Here is a 13502-nt window from a genome sequence, read left to right on the forward strand (position 1 = left end):
AGGCCATTTTGAATCTAAAATTTAATCTCAATATATAAAACACAAATTTTAGGCTATAAAGCACCACAATCAGCATCAGTTGTCCACTTAAGGATTTACGACACCATAAACTCTCTCGATGGTCCCCAAATACAAATGATAACATGACATTGTTAAACTATGAAGGGGGCTGCTGCTTCAGAGTATTAACTGAGCACGCTCCTGGTCATACTTCTCACCTGATGTGCTGACTTCAGGCATGGAGACAGTGGACCTTCAAATGAAAAGTGCCCTGTAGCTGCCAGAGACCCAGACCTCATCACCAGCAAGGATCCTTCACACAAGGATAAACAGTCCAGAGAATCCCATGAAGGTGAGCTTGAATTTTCGATCCACCCTTAAATACTCATAATATCACATAAAAAAATTTTAAAAAATTAAAAAAAAAATCACCTCCTAAACAAGAGGCCACAGGGCATTTATTGACTAATTTTTGTGCAACAAGGGACGAAAACATGTCACAATGTTACATTCACTTCAGCAAAATCCTAGTTACAGTGGTGACATTTCGCGTTTAATAAGTTCATCAGCTCAGTTCTCGGGGCCGAGATCGACCCCAAGTTTCATTCAACACAACAGGAATGTCATTTCAAGGCATTAAGAGATCTGCAGAAACACTGGGACATCTTAATTACACCAGCGGTCCTCTTCTACCTAGACAGTAATGAGGTACAATATTGGAGAAAAGAAATGGCACACTACAAGTAGGCTATGCAGAACACAGCACCGTGTACACTCGCCGAATGTGCAGCAAACTATTCTCATCCACATACCTCTTTCTGCAAAGCAGTGAAATTCATGCAAGGAAAGAGGATACAAGTACTGAACTTTGACCTGGACTACAAGTGACAAATTCATTAAGAAATGTACATCATCAAAAGGTCAAAGGTCGACTATTCAACTACAGCCATACATGTTTGTTATAGCTCAGCCTTACATGACCTGCATATTCAATAATACATCCAGAGAAGCTTTTTTTTTTTTTTTAAACTTAATTTCAAACAGACAAATGTGACCACTGATGTCAGAGGACTCACCTCGCTGTGTTTTTATGAAGCTATCACATCAAAGGAAGAAACCCTGGAAGCATTTGATTGTCTTACATGCATTATTTCCCTTGAATATTGTGCTGAAAACTTAAGTTCAGGTGGGCCGTGTCCGTTTCCGGAGCGTTCTTCCTCCAATCACAGGATTTCTAAAACCTGAAGCATCCTCAGATGGGTTGTGCTGGGCCCGCTGTTGATTTCAGGCAGAGAGCGACGCTCAAAGTGACAGGGTGGGATTACCTGAGTGTGCAAGAATTCGACCTTCAAACAAACGCTTTCATACCAGCCGCTCGTTGGTCTAAGAAGGGCAGACACCACAAAAAAAAGCAGCCGTCTGGGAATGAAGAGAGGAGTGGGGAGGATTATCTGGTGGGAGGATGTTTCCTTATGAGCAGGGAGGATCCTCGGACGGACTCAGAGGGCTGCAGGGGGGGACTGTGCTCAGGGAGCGGAAGGCGAAGATGGAGGGGTCGTAGGTGTACCTGGGCGGGGGACGACTGCCCGTCAGGTTCTGAAAGACAGACAGAGAGAGCATGTGTTTGGGTGACTGCAGCCTTTGGTAACGATTACCTGCTGACCTTAAGAATTTTTAACATGTAGTTTTGTTAAACTTTAAATATACAAGGCCATCAGGTAGAGTTAGACCCAAACTGAGCTGGTGTTTCTGACCAAAAAAAGCCATCCAAGGGCAAACGCCAGCCCCTGCCACTTCACTGCCTCCACTGTGGGGTATGTGTTGCTCCAAATACGAGCAAGAAGAGGCCCAAGCAGCAGGGGATGTGAATACCTCAAGACAGCAGTCATTCTCATGTTACGCAAAAGGAGGTTGGGTAAGAGACCCTTGGAGATCCGTAGACAAAGGCAACCGTTAATGAACCTTACACAGGTTCACCTACAGAAACATTTCACTACTTTTAATCTTGTTGGCTTTAAGCCCTCTTAGAGTCATATTGGTTTGAGATTAACTAAAGAGCGAATGCTCCACTGGCTCACGATCCATCACAGTTCACAGGTCATTGCACATAAAATGACAAATGTGACGCTGAGGTTGAACACAGTTTGGGTGAAGACCCAATAGGCTGCTAGTTTAGCTCATGGGTTTAGGAGGCAACCACATGCCGAGTTTGATTTTGACCCGAGCCCCCCCCCGCCGCTGTGCATCTTCTCTTTTCTGTTCATCTTCACTGTACTATCTGGCAAGGGCAAAAAAGCACCAAAAATTCATTGACCAATGCTGAAGGAGGAGTAGTGATCCCTGTGAATTATGAATGTATCACAATGGGATGAGCTAATGAGAAGCTCACAACACAAACAAATTCAAATAATAAATAAAATCAGAATTTTCTTGATTTCATGTTTGTTGAAAACAAAATCTGTGAGCAAAACTAGGACTTGCATCAGTTAATCACACGACTTGAGTGTCAACAGTGGCCTTTTTGGCAACGGTCACAATGCATCTCCTCACTTTCAGCCAGCAATGAACTTCTTGTGTCTGCTCCTAGATTTCAAACAATAACCCAAACAATAATCCATAACCCAATCCTATCTGGACTGAGTTAAGGCACTGAGGTAACGCTTTCCACCCTCAATGATGCATTTTGTGTTGCCCAAGTGCAAAAAAGCACAACATAACCCTCCCTTGAAGGTTGAATTCCCTTTTCTAGCATGATGGAGGAGAAAACGGTGACTCTACCAGTAGTTCAAATACAAAGAATGACTCAGCCTGACAGCTCAACAGTTATGTAGTGTAAATTAGTAGTAGTATATATGTAGTTGCAGATGAGGTCACTCAGAGAGACATCGGGTGATCCTATTATAGTCATTACAAGTCCATGTAAATTCTGCACAAAGGATTTGTTTTCACATGTGCAGTCACTCAGCATTTATAAAAAGCACAGGCGCTACGAACCTACTCAAAATGACAACAAGGAAGAAGAGGAGCTGCTGTGTCTCTTGTGTTGTTTTAATGAAGAATTGCAAAGATGTGGGTAGTGAAAAATGTCTTCACAAAACAGCTCTTTGAATTCAGTGCACACTGGTCGCCTTATAATGACTACACAGACTCACAAAAAACTGGCAGGCACAAAGACATCCACACTCTCATCACTCATCACTCTCCCTGTTTGATGACAAAAATCACTGACCATAGTGGGCCCGAGGCTTCAATTGTAAGCAGTGAATGTGCAAAATTACAAATCTATTACTTATTTACTTTGGTGTAGTATGAATGGTCATGGGGGAAGTCTGTATCTGTGCCATCTTGTGGGCCAGATTGGAGTCTTGGGCTGGGCTGATTCTGGACCCCAAGCTTTATGTTTGACAGCCCTGGTTTAGAGGCTGGATGTTTCTGGTTTGCATAAAGTAGTCTTGACGACGATACCTGGGCGCTCAATACGTGCGACAGAGTGCAGCACACATCAGGTTAAATTGACAGTCTGTGGAGAAGTGTGGAAATGCTGGATCCTCAGGACACATCAGAGCAAAGTGAAAACTCAACTGGCACTGTTGGAAAGTTACTGCACCTAATTAGAACATTTTCACGCTAATGATTTATTTATTTATTTATGCACACTGCAGGTTCAGTGACATAAATGATTTTCCACTTGCAGAGACCCCTCTCTGAGCTTCTCATGGCTCTAGAAGGCCTCCGTCTAAATTTAGCCCTCGTCATTCTCCTCCCTACAGGAAACAACAGGAAATGACTTTGTTGGATTTGGCAGTGAGGTGGCACTTTCTCCCTCAGAGCCAAATCCAAGGAGGGAGCACATTTCTTCAGAGACGGACTTGTTGCAGCGAGCTGATACCATGGAAAAACTGGAGCGTGGGCTTATACAGAGAGCTGTAAATTGGGAGACCGATGCATTAGAGTAACTAAGTGGATCCCCTGAGATGCAGGGAGAGCACCCGCCGCTGCTAGAAAAATCACCCAATAACATCAGTGCATGTGAAGCTACAGGTGTTGCTATGACTTCAACCGACATCTTCAGGGGTTCAGCTCTACAACAGTAACTCAGCAACAATTCCCATCACCACTTAGAGCCGCTCTGTGTGCTCATGTTTGAATAAAGAGCCGAAAAAAGAGAGAGAGAGAGAGACATGGAAAATCTCACTCTGAGACTGAGCCACAGTAAACTTGATGGATGTGAACTCTGCTGAGATGTTCTCCATATGGTAGCTGTGAGCTACTCCAACAGCAGAGAAAAGTCATACATCAGGACAACTCCCTGTCCACATTAACAATCCTCCTCACAGAGTTTACATCTGCGGCATTCAGGGTCAGACCGAGTACAGATCTCTGCAGTAGGAACGATGGCATGAAAGATCAGTTAAACCAGCGATCCCCAACCCCCGGGTGAGTCGTTTAGTACCGGGCCGCGAGAGTTGAGGCTCAGGTGTGAAATGTATGGTTTTCAGGGTTTTTATCGGTTTTCAGCGTTATTTTGTTATCGTTTTTATCGTTAACTCGGTCTTCCTGGGTCTTTTCACGTGTGTTATGAATAAATCTTCTTTTTTCAGTACCGGTACTAGTTTTATTTTGTTGTATTTATCCGCGACACCTTAAAGGCCGGTCCGTGAAAATATTGTCGGGCATAAACCGGCGCAAAAAAGGTTGGGGACCGCTGAGTTAAAACATCTAAAAGAATCTTAAACTCTAAAGATTTAACAGCCGCTACTGGCATAAAAAAAGCCACTGACGGGATTTTTTGCATATTTATTTTAGGAGTCTCCCTTTCAGAGTTGCAACATTTGCTATATTTAAATAAATGATACAAACGATACTGAGGTCTGCAGTAAGCAACTGCGCCCTATTTAACACAATCGCGCCTAGCGGAATGCGATAGCTTCTCAGAGTGTTAATTTATTTGCAATGCCAGGGGGAGATGTTATCAGGACAAGAGCATAACTGGTGCTGGTGGATGGCTCAAAGCTGTGAGCATGGATTGTAGCTCTTCACTGAGCCCTCACCTCGAGTCCATTTCAGTGTTGCTGTAATACAAAAGTCGGATTTACCTCAACCAGAAACCAAAGGGTCATGCACCACTTTTTCCCTACATTTAGCTCCCTCACCCTCCCTCAATTCCGCCTATATCTGCACCACTTCCCTCAGCTCAATCAATTTTTTCCCTCCTCCATTCTTTACAGTGGTTGAAATCAGACGCCATCACTCTCGCCTGCTACAGCCGGGGAAGCTCTCATCAATAAACTCTCCTATTCACCTCCAGGCCCTGAGGGGGAGGCCTCAGCAGCAGCTACAGTGTCCAAAGCTGTGTTTTCATTCTGCTTACACAAAACCCCCACCGCCGCCACCATCAACCTCCTCAACCCCTGTAACAACTCCCATGCTTGAAAACTTGAGTCCAGTTTCAACGCCCTCCTGCACCCACCCAGCGAGATCGAGTGCCTTTGTGCTGGATCTTGGCCAGGAAACCGTGGGTCGACAGAAGGAGATGGAAGGGGGAAAAAGTGCACAAAGAGTGGACACAAGCTTCCAAATGGCTCATCAATCCACTGTGCACTCACTTTGAGACAAAAATCTCTGAACTGGAACAAACACAGTGCCCACAGACGTCACTGACGGGGACATCAGCAACACTACCAGCTTCACCAGTGAGAACACGGGATAATGAGCAATATCTCCACGTATCAGTGGAACTAAACAGATAGCAGCCGGCCAGGCTATAAATGGAAAATGACTCCATCCCTGGAAATACACCACAAGGGAACCGCACACACTCTACCTCCTCCTCCTCAGCTCCATCTCTCATCGCCACCTCGGTTTTTTTTACATTTTCACTCATCATCATGCAGGACTGAGGTATACTCGATGCTGTTACAGTCGGTGTGTGTGTACGTGTGCGCGCACATGTGTGCGCTCATAAACAAGTGTGTGATAAGGTTCCACTGACACTATCCCACACGACGTGATAATAACGTCACTTTTCTCACCACACTGTGCCTCCTTCTGGAGCGCCCTCCTCCGTGCCAAGACGACAAAGCTTGTTCCAGCCTCCAGCTCTCCGTCCTTCTAAGCAAAAATCACCATGTACACAGTCGCATCGCTGATGATTAATTGTTGGCTGTTGCGTTTGGACTTCTTTGGGAAATTCCTGTTGTATTTACAGAAGTATTCAGGCTGGTAAATGTGCACTAATGGGACAAGCGGAAAGCACAGCTATTAAAGGCTGTTGAGGGAAATCAAGAGATCAAACAAACCTGAAAAGGAGGGCATTTTTTCATTCTTAGGCTAATGTATCACTGCAGTAAACTGAGTTTGCAAAAGGAATCCAATGGCGCTATCAGATTTTCCACAGTCTCTATAGCTCAGTAGCTAGTGGGGCATGGGAACAAACGCTGCAGCCAGATGCTGTCCCAGTATGCAGTTGGATGGAGATCAAGGTGCTGGCAATAAGGCAGGCCGGTCTGTTCACAGGGGCTGAGCAACCTCGCAACCTTATCACGACCGTAATGGATACCCTGATCTGGACTGCCCATCAGCCAGCATTAAAGGAAAGGCTCTGCATGCAAAGTTGTGTTTAAATTGATTTAAATTAATTTACATGTAAGACACACTTGATAATGATAATCTGCTTTGACTGGAGATGACTGTTTTCGTCACTTTATTTTTAGACTCTGTTACAGTAGCTTTGTGTGATTCACAGTTCAAAATAATTCTTATTTATCTTATACTGCAGCCTGTTGGTGCATCCTCTGTAAGAGCTGACTATATGAGGAATTAGACCTGTCATGATTTTAGATTTTCATAAAGCAGGCATTTCTAAAGACTGCCGAGACCCATTTGGAAATCTGAAAATTGTCTGCGGCTCGCCCAAAACTATAATTACAGCTGTGATAATGACATGAGCCTAAGTAGTATTTCCTTCTTGGTGTTTTCGTTGCTTCTTTTTTTCCATATAATTTGCAAGATGGAGTTGATTCATTAACAGCTTTAAGTCTGCCACCTGATAGCCAGCTGCTACTGATGAGATACAAGTTCATGATCAAAAATAGGTCCAAAAATAAACCATAATGTCTAGTTTATTATAAGAATTTATTCTCATGTCCCAATATCCACCCTCAGCAGTTGGGTATAGGACCACCAGGGCCTCCGCCCTTGACCACAGCCCAACACATTTCCTCAGTGGCGGAAATGAGCTTTCCTCGAAGGGTGACTGATCTCTCCTTTTGAGTTGGGGTGAGAAGTTCAGTCATAGAGGAGGAACTAGGAGTAGAGCCACTACTTCTCCCCTTCAAAAGGAGCCAGTTGAGGTAGTTTGAACATCTGTCTGACCATGATGCCTCCTGGGCACCTCCTCTGTGAGGCATTGCAGGCATATCCTACCAGATGAAGAACTGGAGGTAGACCAAGGACATGCTGGAGAGATTGGATCTCTCGCGAGGCCTTGTAACGCCTCAGGGTCCCCCTGGATGACGTAGAGGAGGTGGCTGGGTAGATGGAGGTCTGGACTCTGCTTAGACTGCTGCCTCCGTGACCCAGCACGGATAAGCAGCAGATGATGGGAGGATGGATGCATGGATGGATCTCAATTTCAAACTAAATTTTCAAGTTAACTAGAACTTTAACCCGTTCATAGTTGGTTAACGTTCTAATCTACCGTGAGTTGGACGGCCTTCAGCACCGTTTTGAGTGAAGACCCATTGTTGAGTGCAAGTTTCATTATAATCTGACCAATACTCAAGGAAAGAATAGGAAGAATGGTGTGAACTGTGAAGGAACAGACAAACAACGGACGTCTCATCATTGGATAAGATCACTGGTGCTTCAGCTAAAGAAGCTAAATATATATAACTATTGTAAATGACGTCTTGTAACCATTGAAAATTATCATTGAAAATCATCCTTAGATGTATTTATTTTGTTAACATGACTCTCTTAAGTCACTCTTATCTCAATAAGGCTAAACCAGTATGAGCGCTGGTTCAAAGTGATACACGGGGAACTTGGTTTGTTCAAGTCTCGTAAAGTAAAAATAGTGCAACTCACTGCAGTGACTCAAGGCCAGCAACAAATTGAGCAGACACCTCTGAGTCAGTGTGTAGCTAGTGTTAGCTCAAATGAGAGAAGAAAGGAGAAGACAAAAAGGCAATTAAACTAAGAGTGAACTCAGCCTAGTGAGTCTCTCGGTGTGCAAGAGGAAAGTGAACTCTGTTAGCAGTTGTCACATTGCTCTAATTAGGCATTTAGTGTGTAGATGCTGTCTGCAGTGAGAGAGCTGTGATAAACTGCAAAGTGAATCTGTGGCTTTAACTGATAGCACTGGGGTTTTTTTTTTATATCACTTTTATCTTCAAGTTAGCAGCATCTGTATATCATGATGATGCCCCTGTTAAAGATATTACAACCCATAAATGGAACGCTTCAGCCTGAGCAGAAAAAAAATTCAAAACGAAGCTTTTATTTTGCCCTCATTTAAACATGGCTGCAGGCACTCACTGTTGGACCGCTCTACATACAGATTAACAACACTGTCAACCAAAAAATGTGGATTCATTACTCCATAAAACTTGTTGTCACTGATCTTCAGGCCAGTTCTTGAGTAATTTGGCGTACCTTAGTCCTTTCAACCTGGTTCCCTTTCTAAAGAAGAGCTTCTTGACAGCCACCTTCCTCTGAGACCATTTCTGATGAAGGACATTACCTTCAAATACTTTTCATCTTCTGCAAATACTTATTTAAGCCCGCCACTTCTTCCTGTGTCCTCCACTTGTCCAGTTTCCTCACATTTATTAAGGACACTCTGCACAACCTGCCAAGTTTTCAGCTATTAGTTCTTAGGGAATCACCTTGTTGGTGTCAAAATACTTTTATATGCCCATCAAATTGTGTTATCTTTGGAGTTTTTCATAGATCCTATTAAAACATGGGGACAGATTTTTGCTTTCTTCTCTTTTGTGTAGACACAACACTCACTGGGTTGTGTGTCTTGGCTCCTTGGAAGCAAAATATATGGAAATGAGGCTTGGCTCAAGACTTTTGCACAATACTGTCCACTTCAAGGGTTTACAGATGGACTGACTGATGTGGGAAAGCTTAAAAAATATTATTATCATCTGTTATACCAAAAACCTCTATATGTTGCAGTCAAAACTACTAACTTTGCTAACAAATGTCATTAGAGGAACATTATGAGCGCTTTGTCCCTTCAGAGCTCATAACAGCCTGAAAACGTCACCAGCTGTTGTGCTGACAAGTTGTTTTATTTCTTTTTTTACTGCTATCAGCTGTAGGAATGTTTCGTACAGCTGATAGCAGTAAACTTCATAACCTTCACCATGACAATATTCTCAAAACATCTCGAGTGTTGCAGTCAAAATGTTATGTCTTAGCTGAGCTTTGAAGCTTACAGGAATACTATTCCAATGTTCGCCAATGTTGTGGGAGCGTTTCCTGCCAGCAGGGTATTCGTGTGGCAATGAAAATGAACTCACCCGAATCTTTATGGTCCGTGTTTTCCCTCCGCAGTTCTTTTTCAGCAGCATCTTCTGTGAAGACAAGAAGAAAGCACAGTGACTTTTCTATCGATCTTAAAACTTCAGCAGCAGCTCCTCTGTGACAGGAAGAGTAAAAGCTCCACACCTTTTCTTGTAGACTGAACTTTTTATGAGAGAAAATGACTGGTTAAAGCTAGTGTTGGTGCATGTGAGTATTTTTCTATAATCAGCCATATCAAAAACAGCAAAACACCAACACATGAAAACAAAGTAGGCACCGGCTGTCGCTTAATGTTTAATTCGGGATGATCGAGGAAGTCAGCAAATCCAGCTGTCTCACTCAAGTATAAACAGTTGGTCAATGAAGCTTATGCAACATCCTGTCTCCCACTCCCCTCCATGACCACGCAGCTCCACTGTTTTCAGAAAAAAAGAAAAAAGAAAGAAAACACAGTGGGGGTGGAGGGACCACACAATCATCGAATTGTCTGGAGTCGCGGAGGTAGCTTCCAAAGGGGAAGGGAGCGCAGGAGAGAATGGAAGCACTCCTGCTGCTGTGATGTGGGAGACAGTCAGCGTGCACTTGCCCTCATGCTCACCTCCTGCCAGCCCTCATCTTTCTTTTTTTTCCTATTCCCATCGGTGACTCTACAGTCTATTTGGGTGCAAACTGCTTGAAGAAGAATTTAAAAACAAACCAAAACCAATGTTTATTTTAGATGCTACATGTTTGAGCTGGCCTCGTGCAAACTTTCAAAGAACCCATCTTAGAGAAAAATCAAAGTGATAATTTTATCCACCCCTGCACACCACCCTCACCTTAAACAGGTCACAGCTTGCCAACGAGCTGTAGAAACGTGGGTACAGAACTTGTCTTCTATGCAACATGCTACAAAAATAGCCTTGACTTATCTAGGCTAATCCTTGGTGAAAGCTATAACCACTGTTTACATCCATGGGCCGCCTAGTTAAGATGGATGTAGACTCGAGGTTCTGAAAAGTGAATCCAGGGCATAAGTACCTTAACACTGCACTCTTATAATGGATGGTAGTGTGAGGCCATCGTTTGCACCTCTCCGGGCTAAAAAATTTGGGGGTCTTGTTCATGACCTGAGGATGAGTGAAGTCGAAGACGAACAGATGGGTTTGGTACCAGCCTGTTGTGCTGAATAGATATCAGACCAGAAAGCAAGCCTGTTGATTTACTGCTCAATCTACATTCTTTCCTCACCTACGCCCACCTGCTCTTAGAGAGGGAGCACCTGAGCCAAAACTAAGTGCACTGTCAATATCCTTCAGCATTTAAGGACCATTTCAATCTGAAGAACTAATATTTTTTCACTCTTATGGTAGTCCGAGGCCATTGTTTTCACCTAGAAGAAAGTGGAGTGCCCACTCAGTGTTTGGGGAGTTGCTCAAACATTTTGGGGTTTGTTCATGAGCTGAGTGAAGACAGAGACCAACAGATCAGTTTGGTACCAGCCCGTTGTGCCGAATAGCGATCAGAGCGTGAAGGCAAGCCAGATGACTTACTGCTCAATCTACATTCCTTCCTCACCTACGCCCACCAGTTATGAGAAGTGCTCAAAACTATAAGATTGTAGATGCAAACGACCGAAATTAGCTTCCTCCTAAAGGAAGTAGGGCTGGAACAGGTAACTCAGAATGCTCCCTGAGCTATACTACAATGGTCTTGGGCTGCTGTGGGTGCAGTGGGTTATCTTCACTCATGTTTTTTCACTCTATGTGTTTATACACCACTCAGCATTTAATCATTATTATTATCATTAGGGAGGCTGTCCCTCCTTAAGCCTGGTTCTGCCCTGTTAAAAGAGAGTTCTTCCTTCCCGCTGTCACCAAGTGCTTGCTCATAGCAGGTTTTTTTTAATTGTTGGTTGGTTTTCTCGCTATTCTCGGCTTTTTACCTTATGATATAAAGTGCTTTGAAGTGAATTTAATTCAATCTTTTGCTATTTTCACTCACATCAGGATACAGTCGATCACTTGGAACAACTTTGACCAAGTCACTGTACAGTTCAGGTGTTTCCTTTAAATTGTCATCCAGTTTTTTGTTTTGCTCAAATGACCAGCATCTGCCACACTAACTAAATTGAATTTATATTGGAGTATGCTACTGAACATAACCCGGGATTTAGTTTGCAGTATCTGCAAGCCTCATTTTGAACTAAAGGAACAACAGGCTGGTTTGGTACCAGCCTGTTGTGCTGAATAGATATCAGACCAGAAAGCAAGCCTGTTGATTTACTGCTCAATCTACATTCCTTCCTCACCTACGCCCACCAGCTGGACAGAAGCAGCTGAAACTAGCTTCCTCCTAAGGGGAGTTACGGATGGAACAGGTAACTCTGAGCGCTCCCTCTGAACGGCAATTGGCTTGGTACTGGGGGCTTCCCAGGATGCAGTGGGTTATCTTCATTGACCTCTTTTCATGATATATGCCTATACATCCCTCTGCATTTAATCATTAGTTATTTTTAATCTCTCACTCTCTTTCACAGTGCGTCTTCCTCCCACCATCCCCAACTGGTCCCAGCAGAAGGCTGCTCCTCCCTAAGCCTGGGTCTGTCCTGTTAGAAGGAAGTTATTCCTTCCCACTGTCACCAAGTTCTTGCTCAATCCGAGCTGCTTTATTGCTTGGGTTTTCTCTCTATTCTATGCTCTTTACCTTACAATAGAAGTGCATTAAGGCAACTATTGTTGTGATTTAGTGCTATATAAATAATATTGAATTGAAGTGAATTTAATTGAATCTTTTGCTTTTTAGTTCCACTTAGCTTTCACAGTGGTGTTATTCATTTCAGTTTAACACGTAGTGTTTGGATGACGGTGCAGAGAGCTAACAGGTCAGACCCGAATCTCTCATAGATAACTCATTATTATTATCATTAGGGAGGCTGTCCCTCCCTAAGCCTGGTTCTGCCCTGTTAAAAGAGAGTTCTTCCTTCCCGCTGTCACCAAGTGCTTGCTCATAGCAGGTTTATTTTAATTGTTGGTTGGTTTTTCTCTCTATTCTATGCTCTTTACCTTACAATAGAAGTGCATTAAGGCAACTATTGTTGTGATTTAGTGCTATATAAATAATATTGAATTGAAGTGAATTTAATTGAATCTTTTGCTTTTTAGTTCCACTTAGCTTTCACAGTGGTGTTATTCAATTCAGTTTAACACTTAGTGTTTGGATGACGGTGCAGAGAGCTAACAGGTCAGACCAGAATCTCTCATAGATAACTGGCTGGGTTGAGACCTGGTGGGTGTGAATGTTATAGTATATGTAGCAATCAACACCATTTTCACTTACATCGGCATATAGTCGATCACTTAGAACAACATCTGTGCAGTTTGTGGGAATGGACATGGACAAGCAAGCATAAGGAGTTATCAGAGACTAAATGAAAGAACCCATAAATAAATAAAGGCATGACTCTAATTATTTACGGTGACACTGGGGAATCATAGACCTGCACGTTAGCCCCTGGTCTTAGAGAGGGAGCACCTGAGCCAAACCTAAGTGCACTGTCAATATCCTTCAGCATTTGAGGACCATTTCAATCTGAAGAATTAATATTTTTTCACTCTTATGGTAGTCTGAGGCCATTGTTTTCACCTAGAAGAAAGTGGAGTGCCCACTCAGTGTTTGGGGAGTTGCTCAAACATTTTGGGGTTTGTTCATGAGCTGAGTGAAGACAGAGACCAACAGATCAGTTTGGTACCAGCCCGTTGTGCCGAATAGCGATCAGAGCGTGAAGGCAAGCCAGATGACTTACTGCTCAATCTACATTCCTTCCTCACCTACGCCCACCAGTTATGAGCAGTACTCAAAACTATAAGATTGTAGATGCAAGCGACCGAAATTAGCTTCCTCCTAAAGGAAGTAGGGCTGGAACAGGTAACTCAGAATGCTCCCTGAGCTATGCTGCAATAGTCTTGGGCTGCTGTGGGTGCAGT

At 43.4% G+C, this 13502-nt stretch overlaps 1 protein-coding gene across 2 annotated transcripts in view; it reads right to left on the minus strand.

The window, feature by feature from the left end:
• Positions 1–436: 436 nt before the first annotated feature.
• si:dkey-16j16.4 (uncharacterized) overlaps positions 437–13502 on the minus strand; it is a 31733-nt gene continuing 18667 nt past the window's right edge. The window contains exons 4-5 of one of the 2 annotated variants that reach the window (XM_087833094.1): positions 9534–9587; positions 437–1596 (exon numbers count right to left, since the gene is read on the minus strand). In XM_087833094.1, the coding sequence (XP_087689220.1) occupies positions 1471–1596; positions 9534–9587 (180 nt within the window). In that variant the 3' untranslated portion in view covers positions 437–1470. Of the gene's footprint in view, positions 1597–8551; positions 9588–13502 lie in introns of those variants that run through there. The other variant, XM_087833093.1, reaches the window with a different exon arrangement.

The sequence above is a fragment of the Neolamprologus brichardi genome, chromosome 19 (genome assembly GCF_056152115.1).
Source record: "Neolamprologus brichardi isolate AB-2024 chromosome 19, ASM5615211v1, whole genome shotgun sequence".
NCBI classification, from domain to species: Eukaryota; Metazoa; Chordata; class Actinopteri; order Cichliformes; family Cichlidae; genus Neolamprologus; species Neolamprologus brichardi.